Here is a 26,272-nt window from a genome sequence, read left to right as displayed (position 1 = left end):
AAGCAGAGAGCACAAACAAATAAGAGGGTTTTTACCCAAGGGGTTTTATGGAAAGCCCTTGCTAGGGGCCAAGTCTGATACTCATGGGGAGAGAATTCTTCCATGGCATGCAAATGCAACCATGTGTATAAGACAAGGGTACTGACAATCACATGAATCTGGAAAAAAAGAAACAATCTGTGGTGATTTTTGAAGCAGAGAGGCGGGTAAACACTAGTTGCATACCAACATCGCCCATCCTCCTAGGCACACAGTAGGGCTGCATTTCTATACCCCATCTGTATTGGGTAGGCCACAGAAGTCATTTTCTCAGTATGGTGTATGCAGAAGTGACAGAGCCTCCAACAAAGAGGGGGTCTTCGTGATGAGGAGGAGAGAGGTGGCTTGCATTCTAGCAAGGCATCGGAACCTAAGATTAACCCACTTTGTGCTCCCAGATGGCTTGAAGAAAAAGAAGCAAGTGTTCTGAACGCATCAAGTTTCAAAAGAATCATTTTTTTCCCTAACCAATTTAAATTGTTTTATATGTTCTTGTAGGCATTTCAGCTTTATTATTTTAAAATCAGTTGTTAACACTCTAAATGCTACAATACGGAAACATAACTTCTCTTCAGTTTTCCCTGCTGGGCGATGGACATGCGTAGAAGTAACCGACAAGTTCTTAGCATGATTCACGCGAAGATTAGTCCCTCAGAGGTCACTATTACCTCTCATCCGATGCTCTTATTTCTCCTGTGACAGCAGAGAAAAGGAATGCTATTTCTTTTTTTTAAAGATTTATTTATTTATTTGTTTGTTTGTTTATTTATTTGACAGACAGAGATCATAGGTAGGCAGAGAGACAGGCAGAGAGAAAGGAGGAAGCAGGCTCCCTGCCGAGCAGAGAGCCTGATGCAGGGCTTGATCCCAGGAACCTGGGATCATGACCCGAGCCTAAGGCAGAGGCTTAACTCACTGAGCCACCCATGCACCCCAGGAATGCTATTTCTGAGGCCTAGAGTGCCTAAGACAGATGAAGCAGAATCAAATAATAAATGAATAGCTGGTCATATCTGATCCAGACTCACTAGTTCAAAAAATACTCTTATATGCTTCTTAGACCACCAGGTCCATGTTAACAACCCTGCAGACTCTCTCAGAGCAAACATCCCACACTTGGGTATAGCAAAGGAAGTGACTTCATTATGAGTTTGTGTCTAAAAACAAGTACCCTTGGGTGGTGACAGTTAGCCTCACTTAGACTTGCTATGTAACTCACTATTGTATGCAGATCCCACCTGCCACGAGTTTTTATAGACATAAATACCACCTCTGGATGCGTGATATGTACATGAGATTCGGACTGTCAGCCGACAGGCAAGAATGTGCACCAAATATGCATGCAAACAGAACCTATTTCCACCTAACTCTTAAAGCAGGAAAGAATCCTTGAAGACCAAAATACAACTGAATGAGGAATTTTACAATTAATTCCATTTTGGGGAAGTAGCCAGAATTCGTGGACTCAATTTCTAATACCCTCTTCTCACAGTTTCTGGCGTCGGACTGCTAACTTTCCAACTTTCTCTGTCACAACTCAACACAATAAATATACTGAAAACCGTTCAAGCATTTTAGCTTCCTGTTTTCCCGCTATCATAAACATAATATATCATACATTCATATGGAATAGATGCCATCAAAAACATCTTATGGAATACTACATCTATAAATTTGCTAACTTAGGGATCCAACCAGTTGCAGGAGCATCTAACACAGCAGGACATGTCCCTGGAAACTAATAAATGCCAAAAACATGCACCCCCCCCATTCTATTATCCTGAAACTAATTCTTGATGTTAATGAGGAGTAATATAAATTAGGACAGCAGTTTTCAAAAGCACTTGTTGGTTAAAAGTATGCCCACGCTCCCAAAGTCCCCGGATAGAGCATAGCTCATCTACAATTTGCATCTGACATATGGATGTGAGAGCCAAACTAAAATTCTCGTTTCCCGACGGAGCAGTCAGATGATCCTGCTGGGTATGACTGATAAGGATGATTTTCACGGTGCGGGGGACTTCCCAGGCCCGTATGAATAGTGGTGTTGTATACTTAGAAGGCTGCTATTTTCAGCTTCAGAGGCACAGAGTTGCTTGATCTTTCCAGTTTCTCCCAATGTGTGTAGCCATGAAAATCCTTTGAAAAAACCAAAGTAGTCTCCCTATCGCAAGAGTTTCCTACCACTCATTATTTTAAGGCTCACAGAACCTGAGAAGTCCATGTTACATGCCCCACTTCAGAGCTGCAGCCAATATAAAGGATTTTTTTTTTCCAGACCCAGAAAATGCCCCCATAGTAGCAGAACAGAGAGGGTCACTGAAGATTTTGCTTTTCCTTATTGGAATAGTTACTTTGCAAATCCACCCATCTCTGTTATAAACGAAGCATTACATTGAAATCCTGAGAGGGAGGAAGCAGCCCCTGTTAAAACCCAAAGGCAGCCTCAGGAAGACCTGAGAATAAGTTACTAAGTTAAATTTACTCTCTACGCCTTTTTGCATTTTGACGGAGAAGCAGACGGCCTGGCAGATGGGCCACCTTGACTCTACTGACAAGTTGGAGGACAAGCTTTATAAAAACAGTTCTACCTTGTAGGCTCATGCAGCCGGCACTTTGCTACTTTTGAAATAAAACAAAACCAACCCAAACAAAAAATGCCCCAGGCCACAGCGCTGGCCACAGCGCTGGTGCCAGAAATCCGGGCAGGACGTTGCTAGCAAAGGAATGTCATCTTTTCAACATGGAACAAGGAACAAGGCTCTAATGGGGCAAGGTTGCCAGAACCCCGCTTTTCCCCTCCACTCCAGACAATGCCAGCATTGTACAGGCAGAGAGGCACACAGAGTTTCATTCCCCTCTCTGGAGTTTTTTCAGGGATGAGTTCTAGGGTCCACAGAACAAAGTTTTCCCCATTCTGGTACTGCTTATCTATCTGACACATCTAGCCGCCTCTCTGAAGTGGAAAAATACTGAACAAAAACAAAAACAAAAACAAAAGACCCAGTTCACAGAAGGCGCAAGAGAAATTCCAATCCCCAGCAAAATATCATGGGAGGAGCGATTTAGGAACAAAGACACTTCTAGAAAGATGTGTGATTTTCAGGCCATGAGCAGGATTCTTGTGCTTAAGGACACATATGTTTGGTACAACATGAAAACAAAGCAACTGTTTCATCTGGGGCTCCACAGACCAGACAGCAACATGTTTCCAAAGCTGGAGGAAGAATTGGCTTTGTAGGTCCTTAATGAGAGACATATGTCAGTCTCCAACAGTCTGCTTGCTGAAGGGATTTTCTGGACTCATTCTGGCTATGTGTGATTTTTGTCTTGCGGAATCTAACCTCTGCTAAAGTCTAGCCGTACCAAAGAAGGCCTTGCCAGTCTCTCAAAATTTCAAAACAGAACATACTAGGAACATGGAGAGGCTTCGAATCATATGCTTTGAAGAGACAGTTTGAGAAGATTCAGGGAAAATTCGATGCAGAAATATATCCAAGCTGGTTTCCACGAGAAACCACTTCAGGAACAGAATTAGATTATAGTTCAAGAGTGTGGATGGCAGAACGTGGTCTCACAGACTCTTAAGTTTCCTTAAAAACTGGAGGAAGGAATAAACCCATGCCACCTACTTCTCAAATTGGTATGAAGATCCAATAAAAAACCCAGAGGCAGACACTTGTTATCTCTCCACTGAATTCATTGTTTCTTTCTATCACAAAGATCTGTCCCCTGCACGTGGCTAGACTACACCTGTTATCCTTGCTTCTGGTCCCATGAGCAGTTCTTGCCGAAAGGTGTATGTCCTGTGAAGTGTGTAAACCTGGTGATTCACAGACCTGTACCCCTGGGAATAAAAATATATGTTTATAAAAAATAAAAAATTAAAAAAAAAAAAAGAAAGGTGTATGTCACCTCAGGCCCTAGCTTTTATTTTTATTTTCAATTTTAGTTATTTATTTGAGAGAGAGAGCACAAGCACAGAGATGCAGAGGGAGAGGGAGAAGCAGACTCCCTACTTAGGGAGCCTGATTCGGAACTCGATCCCAGGACCCTGGGACCAAGACCTGAGCCAAAGGCAAATGCTTAACCCAGTGAGCCACCCAGGCACACCCAGGTTCTGGCTTTTAAGAAGTAGCTATGTCACTTCTCCCCACGCTCTCTTTCTCATTCCCAACGATGCTAAGGACCTAGTGGATGTCAAGCTAGAATGCTGGAAAGAGCCAGACAACCTAATCCCTGTGTGGAGGAGAGAACAAAACCAACCAGGAATACATACCTTGAACTATTCCGTGAAAAAGAAAGAAGTACGAGTTATCACGTATTTTGGAGTGTTTGGGTTTTTGTACTGCAGCTAAGCTCAGCCTAATTTAATTTCATATGTGAAAGCGCTTTAGAAGCATTAAGGAGGCAATATCCATGTAAGATATTTTTATTGTTTCTGTAGGCTTCCACAGGTCTGCAGGTGGGAGCGAGGCAACTAAAACTGAGGGGGGAGACTAGGGGCTCATAGCTGTGCCTCCATGAAGAGAACTGAAGGGGAGTAGAACAGGATGCCCTTGCCAATTTCACTTCGCGTTACTTTTTTCCAAGCCTTCAGCCAGGAAAAGGAAATACAGAATTGAAAGCTCTTTATTTAACCTCTCCAGTAAAAGCTTTAGAAAGAGAAAAGGCTGAAACACTCATTTCCCAGAAGTAACTAAATCATCACCTAGGATGGCGTAAATTTGATTTAAGCAGAAATGATTTTCAGTCATAATTTCTAGCACTCTCAGGAAACCCTGAAAGTATACTTTTACTTCCCTGACAAAAATACATTTTTGTTTTTGTTTGCTGTAATTGTAAGACATGGTCACAATTCATTTTTAGATGATGGTCCCTAGGAATTTTGTAAAAGCAACTTCTTTTGCTCCCCTCCCCTCCATTTGCTTTAAATCAGAAAAAAAGAGTGTTGATTTTTGGTGATTTTTTTTTTTTTTAAAGTTGACCAAAACATGAAACAGGCACTTGAGACATCACTCACTGGGAGGTGAGCCATTTTCAAAGCAACAGGTAAACTATGAAACAGTTCTATATGACAGACCTTTAGCTTGTCTGATGTAACAAAAACGGCAAATGAACGTGCTCCAGAGATTTTTAAACAAGCAAAGTAGGCATTTCTTTTTTTTTTTTTTTCAAAGTAGGCATTTCAACAAGCGTTTATGAACTTTAACCATTAGAAAATTTATAAACCACTTAAAACCACTAAATTAAATGTATTGTTTTCACCAAGCCAACATGAGAAAAAAAAAAAAAATACAGGCTTGCAGGCTAATTCAAAATTCACCCTCCACTTCCTGTTTATTCATATGCCAGGAAAAAAGAAAAAAAAGACTTCTCTGCATTTTCAACCAAAAGTGATTTCTCAATGTAGAACAACACTTATCCAGAAGAAGGAAAGTGTTTTCTCCTTTAGTAGGATCTATTACTGGGAAGAGCCAGATTGCCATTTCAGCTGTCTTGATGTTTCTCCACACGGAAGTAGTTTCTAGACGTTGAGATTTCTATTTATTTTAAAGCACTAAGAACGTACAGCGTTCTTGAGTCTATCTTTCCAGTTGCAAGTCCTTAAGAGTTTGCTTCAAGACAGTATCAAACGACAAAATAAGCCTTTGCACAGAACGGTTAAGTCTGTGTTGGAAGGCAGAAATTACTAAGAAAATGAACTTAATTTTGGCCATGAAAGGCATTTTCATGTTTATAAATTTTATAAAAGTTTTCATTAATGCATCATCACCAACCCTATATAATTAGATGCAATTAATTATATAATTATATAGGATGTATAAAATTATACTATGTGCACTACCATAGAATTATATACCTGCTTATGTCATTTATTATTATATTAATTACTCTATAATTAGATCTAATTTGTGATAAAGTCATTCACACACTGAGGCCCTACTATGTGCAGAGTGCTGTGGTGGACCCTAAGACCAGCCTCAGCCCTCTTAAAGAGTTTATAGTCTAGAAGAAGAAGCTGGTATCAAACCAATGCCTCCATAAATAATAAGTCGATTACACTGCAGTAAGTGCTATAAAGGAGAACAATAAAAAATGCAAAAGAAGGGACTCTAACCTGGAGGTAGGTTAGAGAGAAGTCTTTTTCGAGGAAATGATATTTAATGAATCCCAAGCCCTTTTAAAGCCTGGCCGATCCCCAGTTGCTTACATAGGGCTCAGCAAAACTAAGGTCTACGGAATGGATAAATTTCCATTTTTCCACATAATTCTTCATAAGTTATTCTGAGTTCCCTTGCCTTCCACTTCTGCCTCGAGTACTCCTCTCCTCTGGAACATACTTATAAAATCTATAAGATCGTCTCTTGTATAAAGCCTTCCCTGAACATGTCAGAGGGGTGAGAGTCTCACCAAACCCCCTAGGGATCATAGCACACGGTACACACACTATTGGTCCTTACCCTTCGTACATCCATTCAGGCCATAAATATTTACCACGTCCTTGTTATCCAACAGGCACCCATCTATGGGCTTTATAAATACCGGGATACAGCTTTGGGAACCAAACATATAAAACCTTTCCTTTCTACACCTAAAACCTGTCTCGGAAGGTGTTTAATAGATGTCTGATTAATGAGAGAATAAGTCAGTTCTCCACTGTCAGCTGATGTTAACAAGGAGAATAGCTCTTTGGGTCTACGAGGGGACCCACTTTGTGTGGTTCAAAAACTCTAATAATGAACTTGATGGCGAGTTTCACAATTCACTGTAGCTATTACAGAATGCAGACACTGTCCAGTTTTTGTTATTGCCTTTCGCATGGCACATCGTTCTTGGGGCTCAACAGGAGCAAACATCAGGGCGGCAAAGCCAGAAATGTTCTCGAGGCAGAGCTTAAGGTTCCTGTTTATCCATGCCAATCAAAACAAAAACAAACAGAAAAAAAGGTCATTTTAAGGGCCTTGGTCAAATAAAATCATTAAGCACATTTATAGTATTTAATAGAAGTTCTAAAATTAAGTGCAGGCATCCATCTTCCTGCTTACAAAACTTTTTGTGACAGAGCATACTACTTGCGGTCTGCCAGGAAAAAAAACAGCCCAGCAGCCGAACACTGTCATGGAGATGAGGGCCTCGCTTCTTCAGAGGCAAGGAAAACAAAGGCAGTTGAGAAAATGGACAAAATTAGCCCTGAGGGACTGAGGGGGCTAGTGGAATTTAAACTCTTAAAGGCTGCTTTAAATAGAAGCCTACCAACATAACCTTGAGCAAACATTTCCTCTGTGCCCTTGTGGGTAAGACGCACCACCAAGGGTATACCCGGGGGCTCTCCACGGGGGCTGGACAGTGGCTCCCAAACGCTAGTGTATGCATGGGAAGTTTCTACCAGTCACTGGCAAAGCAGAGAGAACAAGGACAAAGCACCATTTGGGAGGGTTCTAGGGTGGGTGGGTCCTGTAACCATCCCCTCTTGGGAAAGACTGCCTTGTAAGCTCTTCTTTCTTCTACTTTTTGTTATAAAAATGCCATTTCTTTTATAAAATGATCAAGAAAACAGGGTTGTTTTTCTTTTAAAATATACTCCCACTTGTTTTTAATTTGTTGGCCCATAAAACTCCAGAACATCACACACCACTGCTTCCTACCTTCTGTTTCAATGCAGCTAAAACAGTGGAATATTTTCCAGCAGGCTTAACACTTTAATCCTAGCCCTTGAAAAGACCAGCTGTGTGACCTTAGCCATGTTCCTTCATGTCTCTGAAACTCAGTTTCCTCATCTGTAAAATGGGTATCATCAAACCTTCCCCCTATAGAGCTCTTGCAAGTATTAAATAAGAGTATAAAATGTCCCAATGGCTGGTATAGAGAAGGTATCCAACAAGGCAGTTTTCTCCTTCCCCTACCTACCTCTCAACTTATAGCCACACCACATTAGCGATCCCCAACAAGAAATGAGTACAATAATAAGTATAGTTTTTTGTTTTTTTTTTAAGAGTTTATTTATTTATTTAACAGAGAGAGATCACAAGTAGGCAGAGAAGCAGGCAGGCGGGGCGGGGGGGGGGGGAGGAGCAGGCTCCCCACTGAGCAGAGAGCAGGATGCGGGGTTAGATCCCAGGACCCTGAGATGACCTGAGCTGAAGGCAGGGGCTTAACCCACTGAGCTACCCAGGCGCCCCATGAGTACAGTTTTACCATTATTTGCTGTAGGACTGGGTTCAAACTTGTGAATTTTACTTTTACAAATGTGTTGAGTCCCAGAAAAGCTAACGGATATAGCAAAGAAAGGAAGAAATAGCCCTAAATCCTAAGTATTTAGTTTCTGCCCTGAAATGTTCTCCCCGTTACTCACACAGCTGGTTTCTTTCAGCCCTAAGATCGCCCCCTGACTCCCAAATAAATCAGGTGCCTCTCCACTGTTGTTTATAGACCATTCTGTTCCTTTTCTTCCAATTCTAAATTGTTTATCATCTGTACATTATTTATACAAGACAGTAAGTTCCAGGAAGAAAATCTCCCCTGTGTTCACTGCTGCATCTCCAGTGTCTGCATAGGCCTTGGGATGTAGTAGGTGTTCAATAATTATCTGCTAAAAGATGATGGAATGGTGAATACAGGCTATTAGAAGAGACTTACACATGAAATAAGGAGTTCACAGACGACAGTATATCGTCAACAGCCAGCTCTAACAGACCCACCCTTTTGCAAGGTGACTTTGCCACTTTTCCCTTCAAAGGTGGAGTCTATTTCTCCATCCATCAGACTGAGGCTTGACCATGTCACTTGTCTGGCCAACAGGACGTGAGCTAATGTGATGCAACCAGCGGTTGCACTTTGATGCTTTTCCTCTTACTGATGGGGACCCATCTACCACCCTGTGAAGGTCCAGGCTAGGCTAATGGATGAGGAATGAGAACACAGGGAGAGGACCCAGTCATGTGAGGCCACCTAAACCACCCGACCCAAGACAAGCCAGCCAAGACAAGAAAACCTGCACAGAACTGTGACAAGACATGTCTGTTGTTTTAAGCCAACAAGCATTGATTGGGTTATTTTTTAAGCAAGAAAATCTTACTAAGACAGCCCCTCATTAAACACATCCCACAAACCTCTCCAAAGTAAGATGCTAGGTGCTCCTGGAAGCAACTCACTTATAAGGAAACTGCTAATTTCTGTAACTTTGGATGATAAAGAAGTGGGAGCTCAGTGAGACTAAAGGGGTACAGTAAAAACAGAGAGAGAGAGGAGTCTTAAAGTTCCCACCTTGGAGCTCTGGATAAGGAGACATCAACTTTTTAAAACACCATTTCTGAAGCAAGTGGAAAAGAAGTACTGCATTCCCCAGCCTACAGTCCACCAGAAACAACTGGCCTGGCACCTCTGGCATGAGAGCATCAGCTCTTGAGTTTTAGAAATCATAAGAAAGAATACATCCTCCTGTACTTTAGCAGAGCTCAGGATGAGGCCAAGGGCCAAGTGTGGCCCACTGCTTATTTCTATAAATAAAGTTTTATTGGGACACCTGGATGGCTCAGTTGATTAAGCATCTGCCTTCAGCTCAGGTCATGATCTCCAGGTCCTGGGATTGAGTCCCACTGCAGGGAGGTGGGGGGATGGGGGGGGTGATCCCAGCTCAGCAGGAAGTCTGCTTCTCTCTCTCTCTCTCTCCCTTTGCCCCTCTACCCCCACTCATTCTGTCTCTCTCTCCAATAAGTAAATAAAATCTTTTAAAAAAATAAAGCTTTATTGAAACAAACCCATGGCCATTGTTTGCCATATTGTCTGTGGCTCCTTTCATACTACAGTGACAGAGTTGAGTAGTTGGGAACAGAGACTAGATGGCCTTCAAAACTAAAATATTTACTACCTGGCTCTTTATGGAAACCATTTGCCAACCCCCATACTGGAGTAATCAGGGTAGATTCAGTGGAGTGGTTGGGTCTTAAACTAAATCTTGAAGGAAAGAGGCAGTGTTTATTTTTGGTATAAAGAAATAGAGAATTGGTAAAAGAGTTTTATAAGAAAGAGTACTAAGAGCATAACTGATGTTACATCGCCATGGAAAGTCATTAAATTATTGATAATACAGACCAACTGAATGTATATACCACTTACTATTTGCCAAGTACGGTCTATATGCTTCATAGTAACTCATTTTATACTCGCAGCAATATTATGAAATAGATGGTTTCTTATCTCCATTTTTCCAGATGAGAACAGACAGACACAGAGAACTAAAGATGTGTGCCCAAGGTCACAGAGTTATCAAATAGTCTAACTAGAATTCAAATCCTGTTATGCTTACTCTAAACTCCATAATCAATATAAAATATGATAAAGCCCAAAACTGTGCATATATTATAGCTATGAGCAATGACACGGTTTCTGAAGGACACATGAAAATCAGCTTTATCACTCTCTATTGCTGAACCTTCTTGGCTAACCACAACACCTGTTCACTTTATGTACTCTTTGTCCCCTGCAAAAAACTGCCATGGTTCAGCTGGAAATCCCCTAAAGGGGACATCCCAATGGTGCATCTAGTGGTTATGTTGCCATGGTAATGCTGTGTTAACACAGTAACCACTGGCCATTCCAAGAGGCGGACCATAACCCATTCCTTAAATTTGAGTTTGAGAATGCCACTGTTACCTAAGAAAACAGAAGGTTCTCTTTCCCAAACAATAGTCAATAAGGTCATCCTGGTCAGGACAGGCTGAAGCCACCTTGGGCATTATTTCTTATAGATATAAACTGGGTTCTCTTTAGGGGTCCTATTTTAGAGCAGGGCTCCCAACCCAGAATAGTGATCTTTGATCCCTAGCCAAGAAATGCGCCAGCCCTTATGGTCAATCAGGGACCCATGGTGTATCTGCTGGGAGGCCAAAAGGATAACATGCATCGGGCCCATTATAAACACCCTAAGTAAAGAGAGGCAGAATTCCAGAAGAGAAGTTGTTTTTGATTCATTACCTTATTATCACATGGGAGAGATTCCTAGTAGATAATCTCTAACACAATTAAGAGTGAGAGGGAGAGAAAAGTACAAGCAGATGGAGCAGTAGGCAGAGGGAGTTGAGGGAGAAGCATGCTCTCCACCAAGCAGAAAGCCCATTGTGGAACTTGATCCCAGGATCCCAGCTGAAGGCAGATGCCTAACTGACTGAGCCACCCAGGTGCCCCAAATACAATTAACTTTGAACAGATTAGCAGAACTTAAACTGATATATCTCCTTTAGAGGACATTTTGGCCATTTGTATCAAAAACCTTAAGAATGTTCAAAGCCAATGACCCAGAAATTCAAATTCTACTAATTTATCCTAAAAAAAAAAAAAAAAAGATCACAGATATACCTCAAGGCTATACATTAAAGTATTACTTGTAATAGAGAAAAACTGCAAACACTTTAAATGAACACGGAATTCATTAAATAAATTATGAAATAACCATAAATTACTACATTAATGTTATAACCACAAAAACTATGCAGTTGTTTACATTTTGATAATGAAAGACTATTAAATTTAAAAAGCAGATTAAAACCAGCATCTAACATAAACTTCTATTTTTCTAAAAGCCAAAAATAATAATACATATATATATGCACTCATAGAAAAACAGATTTAGCAGAGGTTTTCTCCCAGCATAGAACTATGGTGGTTTTAATTTTCTATTTTTTACATAATAAATTTTGCACTGTTTTAGTAACTCCTTTAAAAAAATGGTAACAATTATATTTAATTTTTTTAAATTGTGTTTCTCTCCTTTGGCTGTTACATTATTATACCTTGCCCTTATGGTTTTCAGTTCTGTGAATTCTACCACTATGTTTTCCCAGTAAGCCAAAATGCAGAGCAGTCTTTCTCAACAACCTAGGGGAAAGGCAGCCCATATTTCCAGAGATCCACCCACGATACAAAAACCCTCAAATCTGACAACTGGCTGACCAGCCTTATTGGGCTTTTACTCTGATAAACAGCTACACCATAACAAGACTCTGACTGCCTTCATCAAGTTTATCAATGTTGCCTGTTCTGGTATGGGTTTTGTTGTTGTTGGGGTTTTTCCTAAAAAGAGTCAGAGTCCAAAATTAAAACAAGAGGTCAAGGAAATTAGCTGACTAAGAGCTCATTAAAACACTGTGTACTGTACAGATTGTGAAACAGCTGAATATTGTAGGGCCTGGAATGTGGCAGAGAAGAGAGATGTGGGGTAATTTCTTTTCCCAGGACAGAACAGGAGCAGGTAAGCTGAGTTAGAATATAACCACATTCCGAGCCATTTCTGGACAGGACGTGACTTAACATTTTTTGAAATAAAGGAGTGTCTTTTCATTTCACTCCAAATGATCATTAGGAAAGGGTTTATTTATATATTGCACAACAAGTGGACAAAGTCAACTTGTGTTTGGCTGTGGCTGTCCAAAATATCAGGATAAAGTTAAGTAGGTTCAGCTAGCAATCAATAATAAAAGTAATAATTAGACGCACAAATGTTTGGCTTTTCATCTAGCTGCCAACTGGCAGCCGTGTGAACTTTCCTGATCACCTTATCTGAAGCTACTGGAGGAAAGGACACTCCTTTAAAACAACCAACACAATCCCAGAGGCAGAGAGATGTTCCCTAAAGTAGCCTCGCTCAGTAAAATAATCCCTGTTTATTGCAGTAGCTTGAAAAGAGGAGAAAACTCATAATTTCAGGGCAGAGTGACATTTCTGTGTCTGCTCAACCTCTATCTTTAAGCACCCACGACTCTCCAGACTTGAGTGTGGTGCTGTGCACTCAAGCTAGGACCCTATCCGCTCTGGGGCATGGACTGTAAGGCATTCAGCGTGACAGACTCCATACTAAAATGATCCCGCTTGTCCTTACCCTGTATTCCTCCCTCTTAGAACGTGACTTTGCTGCCCTTTGCATTAGACAGTTGAGTTTCTGTTCCCACCTCCCAAGTCTCACTGGCTTATGACTTACTTTGACCAACAGAACACGTCAGCAGAGACACTGTGCCACGTGTGAGCCCGGGCCTCAGGATACCTCATATATATGCCTCTGTTCTTCCTTCCAGAACCCTGCCTGTGCAAATAACCCAGTACCAGCCCAACAGGCACTAGAGACCACAAGGGGGAGAGGTGAGACACCCAACAGGAGCCTTCGGTAACCCCCAGAAGCAGAGCCACGGAGGGAACCTGCAGCTGACTGGAGATACACAGCAGAGAGTAGCTGAGGGCAGGTGAACCACCCAGAGGAACCAGGCTTAAAGTGCTGTCCCACAGAACCGGAAACTAAACGCAGGGTGGTCGTCTTGGGCCCTCCAGCTTTAGGAGGGTTTGTTACACCGTAGAGCCCAACCAATCCATATGCTGACAACAGATGCTAACTCTGACAAGCCAAATACAAAATGCCACAGGGCACCTGATGGGAGCACCTGTGATATTCCAGCATGCTGAAAATTGCAATGAATCATCCAATGGATCTATATACAGAACAGATCTGACCAGCTGTAGGAGGGACCCTAAAATGGCTGTCTATCTGGAAAAGGGCTAGCTCAAAACAGTCATAGCTCCTTTGAAAAACTGTGGATGAGCTGGATTTGTTTATGAAGTCATTCTTCGTTTCTTTTCTCTCTCTCAAAAAAAAAAAAAAAAAAAAAAACAGCAGCTCTTTCATTCAATTAAGACTGTTGGACACGATAGGAATTTTCTAGCTTGATTCAAAGCAGCCATATCCTCTCTGACACATGTTCAGCCTCCACCACTCCATAGGCTGGAATTTTAAATCCAGCTCTCCTGAATTTATGACACGCGCACACAGTAGCAAGTCCCTACAGGCTGAAAATCAAACTGTAATTCAAAGGCCACAGGGCTGAGGAAACAGCCAGAAGATAAATCCCAATTTCAACCTTGGATTCACAGCAAGTTGATTTAGTGGACTGTCAGTCATATTTAAAAATAAAATAAAACTACGAAGACAGCAGACAGCATGTTCTAAAGAGAAACAGGATGATGCTTTTCAGGACTCCTTCAAAAAGCTCTTGTTACCTGAAAAGAACTGTTCTGTTATTTTAAGGGCCCTAGAAACATTTGGCCCCCATCAGTCATTTGCAGAAGTTTCTGAGTTTTTAACTAATGAGAGAGAAGGAAGAAATGCAACCATCAAATACAACCGAGCCCCCCACAGTAGAGGTGGCATTTCAAGATGGCAAAGCAGCCAGTTTCTAGAGCTGAGCAGGTTCCCCCCACCCAACAGAGCACATGGAAAAGGAACGCACGCGGGGTGCAGAGGTGCGGGTACTGACCTTACAGCCCTCACAGGCGCTGACTCCATAGTGGTACCCCGATGATTTGTCCTGGCAGACGAAGCAGGGTTTGTACACACGGGGGGGAGGAAGTGGAGACGGAGGGCTCGGGACCAGTTCCTCAGAGCTGGTGCTCTGTGTTTCAATTGCTGTAGTGGAGATGGGTCGGGGTGGCGGGTGGAGGGGAGAAAAAAAGAGAAAATGGGTCATTTCATTTCTTTTTCACCAGCGAAATCATAGGTCCCAGTGCCAAGTTCAGCAAGAACACCAGCAAAAACAGGCCCACAAAAACACGGGTCGTTGTCGGCCAGGCTGTGGGGACATGGACAGGACTGTGGTGCTCTACCGTTCACAGAGCAAGCATATTTGCCCCTCTCCTTCATGGTGCGTCCCAGCACTGTGAGGGACATGATTTTCTCTCCATGCTGCCCCTGAGGGAAACAGAAACTGGGGAAGTGCCATGACTCGTCCAAGATCAACAGGCCGGTTTGTAGAACCAAGACCAAAGTGAGATCTTCACACTGCAACACCCGGTCTTTCTGCTCTTTGTTTTCCTTAGCTTCTGATGCACATGGAGTCTCTGAAATGACTTTTTTGACCCAGTTGCTCACTTAGCCAAAAGTAAGTTTCCCAAGACAAATGGAGAAAATGCCCACAGCAGCCACTGGGCAAGCATCTGGGGAGGGCCATGCAGCCACGACGGATCACCATTAATAAAAAAATAGGTAAGACCTTGGCTACTCCAAGACTGCTCCTTGGACCAGCGGCCTCAGCGTCCACTTAGAGCTAATAAGAAAACAGAGCATCAGGCCCCCGCTCAGGCCTTGGGAATCAGAATCTGATTTTGAACAAAACCCTCAGATTGCCAAATATACAATTAATGTTTGAGAAGCAGTGGGTTATACTGATGATGGCAGAGTCATTCTGCTCTTTTTCCTAGATTTAAAAATACAGGATTTCCCCATTTCATTTTTTAACCCAAATTCCATGGGAAATAGGAATTCACAGAATTTATTCTCCCATCCCTTCTTACCAGATTTATGTTCCAAGTCAAGATCTGGCCCTTTTCCTATCGCAGGCAAAAATGCACACAAAGTGTGATGGAAATGGGGAAGGGAGTGAGTGACCCAAAGTCATTCAGTAATGTTCCAGAATATTCCAACCTCCAAATTTCTTTACAATATACAGTATATTCCCCAGAGTGTAAGATTTCCAGTTGTTCCACTACTCAAAATCTTCCAGACTAGATATTCTACTGACTTTATTGTCCGATAGCCAAACCTTCAGGAAGATGGGGCAACTCTACTTCTTACACACATTGTGGATCCATCCTCATCTCATCATCCTGCTACCATGCCAGGCCAGCAGGCCACCATCATCCCTCACCTGAGCTACTGCAACAGCCTCTTCAATGGTCTCCCTGTGCCTGTGCTCCTACCCCTGGGTCCCTTCTTCAAATACAGAGTCAGAGAACCTTTCAAAAAGGTAAAAGCAATCCACCTCCCTTACTTGTCCAAGGCCCTCCACTAGTCGCCAATTGGATCAAAGTCAATCTCATTATTGCCTTCTACAAGGCTCTTTATGATACGGCCCCTTAGTAACATCAACATCACTGAGATCATCATTGTCATTTATCAGACCTCTAAACACTTAGCTTCTATTCCATCTCCTGAATAGGGCAAGCTTTTGTACCAACATAAGGCTACTGCACTAACCAGGTAAACATACCTGGAAATTCTCACACTGCCACAGGTCTGGTGACATTTCTTCACCTCTTAGATCTTAAATGTCACCTCCTCCAAGATGTCTTTTCTCAGATGTCCCTTCTCCCTCCTGATCACTACACCCCATTATTTTATTTTCTGTAAAACCCTGACTAGTACACCAAAATTTAGAACGTTTGTTTATGCACAATTTTATATTCTACCTGTTACCTTCCAACTCCGGATTTCATGAGGCCATGGAACTTACCTGCATCATTTGCAACTATGTTCCAGGCCAAGAAGAGGTCCTGGCACATAGTAGGTAGGATATCTATAAATATTTGTGAGTGAATACATGAACTTTTCCCTGCTCCCTTTGCGTTTTCATTCCAAGTACTAAGTGCCCCTCTAAGGCATTAAGGTAAGACAATTACAAATCAAATAGCTTTCATATACTCATTTGCTTCTTTAAAAAATTAATTATCCTTTTGGAGTAGAATCAACTATAATTATAGTATTTTCATAATTCAGAAGTATCTTGGAATGAATTCATTACAGTGATGCAGGGCTAGCAGATAAATCTATTACAGTCTTTACTGGTTAGAAGATGTCTGGGACGAAGACGGCCCTTACTCTGGGCAGCTTGGCACCATTATGACAAGTATTCTACATAAAAGTTAGCATCTGAGAAGTCACTAAAGCTTATCAGATCAGCTATTGAGCTGTTAAGTGCAAAAGCAGTCCCAACACTAAGCTAATCAGCTTCATTGGAAGCAAATGAGTAATAATGACATCAACAAGAAAACAGTACTGGTTAAAAGTACGGAATAATGTGTGGCTCTTTGTTAAAATCTAAGAAAAACAAACATGCAGAGAATCACCCCCAACCTTCTACTCAGAGAAAAAGCATGGTTATCACCCCAGCATACACCCTTCCAGACTACTTTCCTAGCCAGATAAATGATTCCGGTTTGTTTGTTTGTTTACTAAAGAAGACTTTTACTGTAGATTTTGTTTGGGATTCTGTTTAACTTATTATGTCATGCGTTTATTTCCTTGCCCATAAATATTTTTCCTGCAAAACATTCCATTATGATGACCCTCTTTCTAACTAATCTCAACACATGCCTATTTAAGATAAATTCTCGGAGGTGGAATTACTAGCTCAAAAGGTATGGTTATTTAGAAATGTTTTGTTACTTTTTACTTCATGTTGATAAACCGACTTCTAGAAAGGCTAGGTCACTCCCCATATATCAATACAAGGGAGTCCTTCCCTAAATGCCTCCCCAAAGTCTTGGATTGGTTTTATTTGTACGGCTCTACTTCCACCCAAGTGTTTCAACAACTCTGACAGAGTTATGTCATCACCACCACGATCAATCCTGCATTGTGTTTGCCACAGAAGCAATGTGGGGTGTGTGTGTTTTAATGTTCTACTCGCTCGTGTAGAACAGCTAATCTGGCTTGTCTAGGAAAGTTGTAAATAGAATTCTGTTAGGGCTGGATTCAGCTGTCAGAGTTATGCCCTGAATTTCAAAAGTGGGTGGTAATTTCCATAAATATGTCACTTCAAATACATGTCCTAAAGGGAATCCAGCATTTCACCCTCCCAAAGAGAGGAAACAGAACTTGGGCAATTTAATGCCCAAGAAACTCAGGGCAAAGCACACTTTTAAAAAGGCAGGAGACCTCACAAACCCCAAAACATTTTACAAAGTTTGGTAAAAGCCTTTTTCTGTGGATAAGAGTCACTTGTAACAAATGGATGAATCCAGAATGCTTTTCCTGAACAGGTGCCATGAATGGAAATGTTCTGTTGTCCGTGATCAATAGTGATGGCTCTAGACTTTTATTAAAGCTGTGGTGATTTCACCAGTAATGCTATGAACCTTTCCATGTTTGTGTGGTGGATGGTCATGTGTTCAATCACTTATTCTGCTGAGTAACTAGACCACAGCATGCCAGATATTGTGTTCGAGGCTATGGATGGTGTGTGGTATAATGCCTTAGTCTTGATGGTTTTGCCAGATGGAAAATAAACCAAAAACGAGAATATAATACAGTGGCTCTCTAAGCCGGTTGTACATTAGACCAATGTAGGTGGCTTTTAAACATTCTAATGCCCAGGTTGCATCCCAAAGCTATTACGCCAGACTATCTGGGAGTGGGACCACGAGTGTATAAATAAATAAACAAACAAACAAACCCAGGTGAGTCCAAATTGTAGCAGTTTGGGGACCACGGATATAATAAAATGCCAGAGAGCTAAAAGCCTTTTTGAGCCCAGAGAACTCAAAGGAGACTTCCCAGAGGAGGTGACCAGGCTGTGTTTTGAAGGATGAATGAGTTCTTTCTATTGAAGTTTGTAATTTAAATCCTACAAATGCCATAAATGAATCCCACACAAACATAAATAGAAAAAGCCTTATATGTGACAAGAAATAATCATCTTCAGAAAAACTGTCCCACTGATGGTAAAGAATTCAATATTGGTGCTAATATATACTCAAACAACCCCCTCCAAACTGATAATCGATGGTCCTGTATTTCCTTTGTGTGGTCTCTACCACAGAGAACAATGTGAAGCAAAACAGAAAAGCAAATCTCTGTAGTGTGGTTGAATGCCAAAGCTAGCCTTAAGCAAACACGTCAAGGCAAGTTCTAGAATTACAACCAGGATACGGCATCAATATAAAAGCAGATCTGTACTTTAACGCAACCTCTGGACTCTTCAGTAAAAATATACTTTGGCCAAGTTTATTAATGCTCCTCTTCCCCTTCTATCCTCCCCCTACCACCACCACCAATACAGACGGTGGGAAACAAGGGAGGGGGGCAGCCTAGGGCTCCTCTCCCACTAGCCATTGTTGGTATTTAAGAGAGCTACACAGTGCTTGGCCATTGATCTGTTCACTGTCATCCTGCTTAAATCAATAATCTATTAGTCCCCTTAAATTAGAGTTAGATTCATCAAATGCCCTTGAGAGGTCTCAAACATCTTGTTCCTTATTCCAGGCAAGCACAATCAGTCTATGGAATGATAAAATTTTTGCTCAAAAACTCTGCAGGCTCAGCAGACAATGTGTCCTGTATTAGCTCATTCAGCGATCTCAGGCAGGCCAAAAAAGCAGTTTTTAGACTTCCCAGGGGGAAAAGAGGCTTGTGTCATTCAATAAAACAACTGCACTCCAACCATCCTGATGTGATTTCAGTTTGGGGAAGCAGTCTTTGAGGAATAATTTGGATCTGCTTTTTGCCTCATGCTTTTATTTATTTCCTTGCTTACTTATTGACTTACTCAGTTCTGTCTGGTGACTGCATCCCCAGTAAGCAGCAGCCTCTGATGTGGCATCCAAACTGCTAACCAGATGGGCTGCCCTGCTTTGTCAGGGAATGGCCAAGACAGAGGAACTTCTGCTATTTGGGACTAGATGGATGCTTGGCTCCGTGGGTCCCTGCCCAGAGCAGAGTCAGCACCAGCGGTGCTGAGGGGGCCTCTCTGGGCTGCACACATGCGAAAGGAGACAGTGAGCCGAACCAGACCTGTGCCGACAGAAGCTTCTAGCCTGTATTTGAAACCTTTCCATTCCTGCAACATGGAGGTGGTGGTCACTAGGGAAACACAGCTAGAATCACCTTCCTTCTAGAAAAATCCCTTCCAGGTTTTTGTTTGCCTTTGAATTAATGCTCCTCAAAGTGTGGTCCAGATCAGCCACCAGCAACAGAAATTCCTGGGTGGGTGGGGGTGGGGGGGGCATTTCCTTTAAATTAGCGATTTTCAAACTTCCTATGGCATAAGACCATTTCTAACTTCCTCGCCCCATTCCTTCATGGGTGATAAAATTCAATAGAAACAAATCCCTGGGGGGTGGGGGTGGGGGGGACATACATACAACATTAATTTTTAGAAAAAAAGGAATGAAATTGAACAAGATGTCTAAAACGCAAGCGACCACTTAAAGGAAAAAGCAAGCTGTATCTGACATAGAAGGACTCTGTCCAATTGCTGTAAAAGTTTCTGAACACGCGTGTCTGCTCTCCTCTCATCACATACTGGAAACAGGCAGTTGAGGAACTGGCAGTGGTCCGCAGATGGCACTCAGAGAAGCCCTACTCTGACGGGCTTCAGATCCAGCGGTCTGCAGACAAAACAAAAACAAACTAAAGGGAATCTCCACAGACAGAGCTGGTGTGAGAGCAGAAGACCAGCGCTCCCAAGTGACACTGCTTTCTTGAACTCTGCCACAACTCCGGGGGTTAATTCATCCCCCAAATAAAACAAAACAAAACAAGAAGAAGAAGAAGAAGAAAGGAAGAAAGAAAGAATTAACGCTGTTGCCTATTTAAGAGCACTTGGCACTCACGAACTCAACTCACCTGAGAAAACACAGTATAAATGTCCTTGTTGTTACAACACACCTGAGTGTCATTTAAACACACGGAAAGTCTCCAACAATAGCTCCCTTCACGATTCCTAACATGCTTGGCATTTTTCTAAAGGTTAGATTAAGTAGCAGATAACATTTTTAAGAGAGAGCACAGTATACTATTTTTTTTTCTTTGTGAGAACTAATTTAGTGCTGCCTAAACCATGTTGACAGATTTCGGGATTTTATGTTGGGCCTGATTAGCGGCAGGCAGGCATCAAACGTTATGAAAGCCCTGTCTTTTTACTAGAACCTTCCATGATTAAGACAGTATTTTAATGCACTCTCTGGGCAGCTGAGCCTTAAAAGAAAAAGGAGTTGTAAAGCAAAAGGCATTTCCTGCATGGCCCCCGGGGGAATTTTGAGCCCAGAGCTCCGGGACCGGTGGGAGGGAGTAATTTCAGCTAATTAAGGGAGAATAGCAAAGTGTTGCATTTGGTCAAAACATTCAGTGGGGCTTCATTTTTGTTGGCACCAAAGAGAGCCGGTCTGGATTTTTTCCCCCTTTTTCTGTGGACTCACTGCAGGATTGCAAGGCCCACAGCTCACATACATTAGGGAGAAAGTCAAAGGAAACGCCAAAGTTCAACTAAAGTACAAGTAATTAGAACCAGATTCACCGCTGCCTGCGTGTCCGCATGCGCGTGCGAGCACGGGTATAGACGTTTTATTAAAATATAATTTACATGCCCCAAAACGTTAGAATGGGGGGAGAAAAAAGAAAAAAACCCCTCCAAACTGTCGCTCATTTAAAACCCTCCAAACTGTCGCCTGATGGGAGGCGGGGTGGGAGCTTGGGGGGGCGGGTAGGGAAGGTCAGCTTTTAATCATCTTTCAGGAGAAGCAGTTTGCTTCCACACACATGGAATTTGCAAATCTGTAAATCGCATTGTGAAGTTAGGTAATTGCCAAACAAGAAAACCTTTGCTTTAAAATTGTCTCCCCTCACTCTGCTGCTGGATTTCTTATTATTAAGCAGCTCCAAGATTAGTCCAGGGTTTGGGGCAGTCAAAGAAGGGGTGGGGGGAGAGAAGGAAAACATCAATGCAGGCTCTGGCAGTCTTGACTCAGTAACCTGCCCGTGACCCTGAAGGAGTGTGTGTTTGCCCGGGTCACCCGGGATCCTGGCCGAGGGCTGGAGCTGGGTTATGAGAATCCCTGCTATTCTGACCACACATGCAACAGGTGCTGAACACAGGCAGGGGACAAAAGCAGGGGCCAGGGGAAGACTTTGATTTTGCAGTCCTTAAAGAAAGCTTTGCTTTTCCACAGTTTCGTCCCCGGACCGGCAGCATCAGCATCACCTGGGAACTGGTTAAAAGTCAGGCTCTCAGCTTCACCGGAGAGAGGCCTGCAGAATCAAGATAGGCATCTTAAAATCCCCGAGAATTCCTATGCACATTAGCAACGTTTGAGACACCATGACTTAAAAATGTCTTGCTACTGCCCTAACTTCCTGAAAATCCCAAACATTTTGCTGAGTCAAGTTGGCATGGGAACTCTGTCATCTTCCCCTTTGCATAGGTCCTTACTAAATACTCCACCTTGTTAAGTACTTAATACCTTGAGAACTTCGGGCTCTGTGTTTGTTTACGCTCACCAGAAGCCAGAAGTCTTCGTTCTCTCCCACGGAATTCTGGCAGTGGATTTTAGCTGGCAGTGGGTTCAAAGTTGCTGGGGAAGAGCCTGAACAACTACTATCTGCTAGTTACTGAGCCCTTACTAGGAGCCAGGGCCTGTACTCCTTGCTTAATATGTATTACCTCATTTAACTCCTCCCCCCAAACCAGGGGGAGGGGCAGAACCAGGAACCCGGGGCCTTAGAATTAGGAACTCAGAATTAGGAATTTAAAAAACATAACACGACTCTCAGCCTTTACAAGAGACTGAAATGGTTTCATAGACATAGCTATTATTCTATGAAAACCCACAGCTTTTGCCTTCTCTTTTTCCAACTCCCTCATTTATCTTCTTTGCTAGAAACGTCACTGGGTCTGGTCTGGTCTGGTCAGGTGAGTTTATTCCAATTTGAGAAAAGTAGGAATGTGTACCTCCCTTTCTTTTCATTCATGGTTATAATTTCCCAGACACCGATTCCAGACATGGTTAAATTCGACAAGATAGTTTGGGCTTTAAAAAGAGAGAAAGAGAGAGAGAGAGAGAGAGTAGTTCAGCATCCACTAATCACTCTGTATTACTGCTACACCTGCCTGGGCTCACGGCCAGCAAGAGAAATTATTCCTGGGACTGACTTCTACCATGGGAAGTGCTGTCATATTTTCATAAGGGACCATGACACATTCAACACCTACATTTCATTTTGATAATACGCTTTCTTGCTTCAAGGAACATAGTCGAAAATTATCTCATAGGTTGTTTTGGGTGACGTTTTTAACAGACGATGCTTTATATCACTATTTTCTAGGACATACTAAGATAGCTTATGACAGGGTTCAAATAAATTCTCCCTTAAAATCACTTAACAGGCCGACACATCTAACTACTTATTAATGATGTGAACTGAGAAGCATCAGAAATGGAGCTGCATTAACTGAGCAAATGCTGGAACTGGTCTCGGGAGCCACGTATAGATGAAGCTAATTGCATTGCAATATTAAGGTCCCCCTGAAGAGTTTATCTCAACACCAAATGATTCAGTTCAATATTCCACTTCTAATCAGGATTCCCATAATTTCTAAAAAAAGCAATTATTGCACTAATAAATGACATTCTATTATCTGTTAAAATTTCCTGCACATAAAGTTGATTAAAACCGGAGCACTAAAATATATATCATCTGAGATACAAAATTCTTTGCTTATGCACTGCTAATATCTATTAAAAACCACGGTGAGGGCGCCTGGGTGGCTCAGTGGGTTAAGCCTCTGCCTTCGGCTCAGGTCATGATCTCAGGGTCCTGGGATCGAGTCCCGCATCGGGCTCTCTGCTCAGTGGGGAGCCTGCTTCTCTCTCTCTCTCTCTCTCTCTCTCTGCCAGCCTCTCTACCTACCTGTGATCTCTCTCTGTCAAATGAATAAATAAAATCTTTAAAAAAAAAAAAAAAACCACGGTGATATCAGCCTAACAGAAAAGTTATGAGGAGAAATCTGCCAGAATACTATATTTAAGGAAGAGGACAATGAAATCAAGCTTTGTCATATGGGGATCCTTGCTATATTCCAAGAGGTGAGAAAGTTCAAGTGTGGTGACACTGAAATTGAGCCTAAACGATCTTTCTCACCAATATGATGCTCTGCTTACTTGGTTGTAAGTGGGCTGCAAAGAAGTTTTTTGGTTTTGTTTAGTTTTTAAAGGTATACACTCGTGAGTGGTATCAAAATAACTTTGAGCCCATTTAATCCTCACTGTGTGGGTTTTCTTGGTTTCTAAAAAGAACTAAAACACCATAAGCCTGCAGAAAACGATATGTAGGAAGTGATGGGAAGGGTGTGGGCTTTCCTGCCAGATGAACCTGTATTTGGATCCTTCTTCTGCCACTTACTAATTTAATGGCAATACAGTTTACTTCTTTCAGCCCTAGTATTTCTTTCAGAAAAATGCAGCTAATCCTAAAAAAAATTCCTATTGGTGAAACAGAGACAATATTTGCAACTTCCCTGGCACACAGTAAGTGCTTAATAAGTGATAGCCAACCCTTACCTCCCCACCCTCCGCCCAACATTTCTCTTCTATCTTCCTTGATCTAGGGGAGCAGTTCTTAATCAGCATTGATTTTGCACCCCCCCCCCCAGGGACATTCTACAATGTCTGGAGACATTGTGGCTGTCATAATTGGGGGCTGCTACTGGCATTTAGTGGGCAGAGGGCAGGGATGCTTTGAAACATAACACAAAGCACAAGACAGCTCTGCTCCCCCCTTCACCCCAAATGAATTATCTGGCCCAAATTGTAAATGGTGCTGAGGTTGAAAATGCTGATCAGGGTAAGGATGCTACTTGTGTGGAGACTTTAGGACAAAGCAGTGGGACAGCAAATAAGGTGATTTCCTGCAGCACCAGAGAGGTGGGCCTGGCATCCTAGCAGACCGAAGGCAGAAACCAGGTTCCTAACTCTGCCACACACCAGCAGTCACTTTCACTTCCAGAGCTTCCATGTCCCCAACCTGAAAAGTGGAGATGGCAAGCACACTTACTACGTGGTAGGTTTGACACTTTGTGAACTCCATAAAAAATACATAAAAATAATAGCTACCACTTCATGATTAGAGTATTTGGGGAAAGGTGGGTAAATCCTATCTTAACATGACTAATATTGTTCCCTGAGAAGGTGACAGAAACAATCTCTAGAGTCTAGTCAAATGAAACAGTGCAACAATATTAACAGTTAATCTTTGTGGAAAGTGTGTTGTGGCCGAGCTACTACTCCCAGCTGTTCTAAGCATGTTCCACAGATTAATTCATTTGGCCCCCATAATGACCCCAGGAGATAGGTAGTCTTCCTGTTTTGTTCTTACAGGCAAGAGACTGGGGGCACAGTGGCACTGTTCAAGGCCACACGGACAGCATGGGCAGGGATGGGAATGCACATGGTCTGGGGTTCATGAGAAGGAGAGTGCCCCAGGTGTTGGCAGAAGACAATGACATCATTCGTACCACACGGAACTTCTTGGGCAAGACGATGGCATAGTCCCTGCCAGCCAGTCTGAGAATATATAGGCTATACCTAAGATGGACAGACAGAAAGACACACACACACACACACACACACACACACACACAGTGTTATCCCAGCATAAGGACCAAAAATAAAACTGGGAAAGTAAAAAAGAAACTAAGCATTCAGAAATAATGCCTTCTTTTCTTTCCAGTCAGAGCAATAAAGTAGGAAAGTCCCTGAGAAGCAAACACAGGAATTAGAAGGCCGGGACACACCCACACACGCCCACAAGCCCCTCCCATATCTTCCCTGCCCTGAGGAGAAACCAACCCCCAGTAGGCAGGATGGCAGCAGCTAAAAATCAAGGTTCCAGAGGCCTCTGGCCGTGCTCCAAGGGCGTGTGATTACACACTGTCAGGGCAGTAACTCAGGCCAAATGTGGCCTGCACAACTGCCAGGTTTTGGGGTGAGGAGAGGGAGACAGGGGGACAGCTCTGGAAGCCCCACGCCTAAGCTAGTTTTCCCTCTCTTGCCAGTGCGTCACGTATACACTCCTTTAACCAAAGCTTAATTGGTCCAGAATTTGAAAGCTGTGCCATGCTCCTGGGTCACTGTCTATAGATCTGGAAAGCTCCAAATGAGGGCCTGCACTACTCTTCCCAGGAGGACCGGGGATGGGAGGGAGAGGCACTAGAAGCAGGACAATAGTGCCCATCCTCCCTGCACCTCCTAGCTGACTTGAGAGTAAGAAGGAGACTTTGTTAGTGTTGGAGACGGAGAGCATAGCATATCAGGTCAACATGATGCACGTGGGGACACTGACAAAATTCTGAAGTTTCCATATGGATTGAAGTTTATGGAGATGCTATCACGGTTGTGTTTTTCTTTCATAACAGTGATTTTTCAGTATTTCTCGAGAACAATGACAGTTTCAAAGTGTTTTAATTGTGGTTCTTTAAAAAGACATTGCCAAAGGAAACTTGAAAAATTAACTCAGAGAAATGATCACCAGTCTTCCTACTGGGAGGAGTCCCCAAGCTTGGGTCTTTTTTGGATATTCCTTCTTTCAGGGAACTTCCCATCTTTACAGATAAGTTGAGGCTTGTGGGATTGGAAGTGTGAATTCTGAAGGCGGCTGGTCTGTATTCAAATCCTAATTCTGCTACTTACTGTGTGACTGTGA

The 26,272-nt window shown here is 42.5% G+C and overlaps 1 protein-coding gene across 6 annotated transcripts in view; it reads right to left on the bottom strand.

Moving 5' to 3' along the window:
- The window catches only part of RARB (retinoic acid receptor beta), a 450,938-nt gene that overhangs the window by 122,000 nt on the left and 302,666 nt on the right, over positions 1 to 26,272 (bottom strand). For all 6 annotated transcript variants that reach the window (XM_082686911.1, XM_082686913.1, XM_082686916.1 and 3 more), the window contains one exon: positions 14,340 to 14,488. In XM_082686911.1, the coding sequence (XP_082543037.1) occupies positions 14,340 to 14,488 (149 nt within the window). The remainder of the gene's footprint in view (positions 1 to 14,339; positions 14,489 to 26,272) is intronic.

This window comes from Mustela nivalis, assembly GCF_964662115.1.
Source record: "Mustela nivalis genome assembly, chromosome: 1".
Taxonomy (NCBI): Eukaryota; Metazoa; Chordata; class Mammalia; order Carnivora; family Mustelidae; genus Mustela; species Mustela nivalis.
The sequence above is the reverse complement of the archived record's forward strand: the minus strand, read 5'-3'. Positions and strand labels throughout refer to the sequence as shown.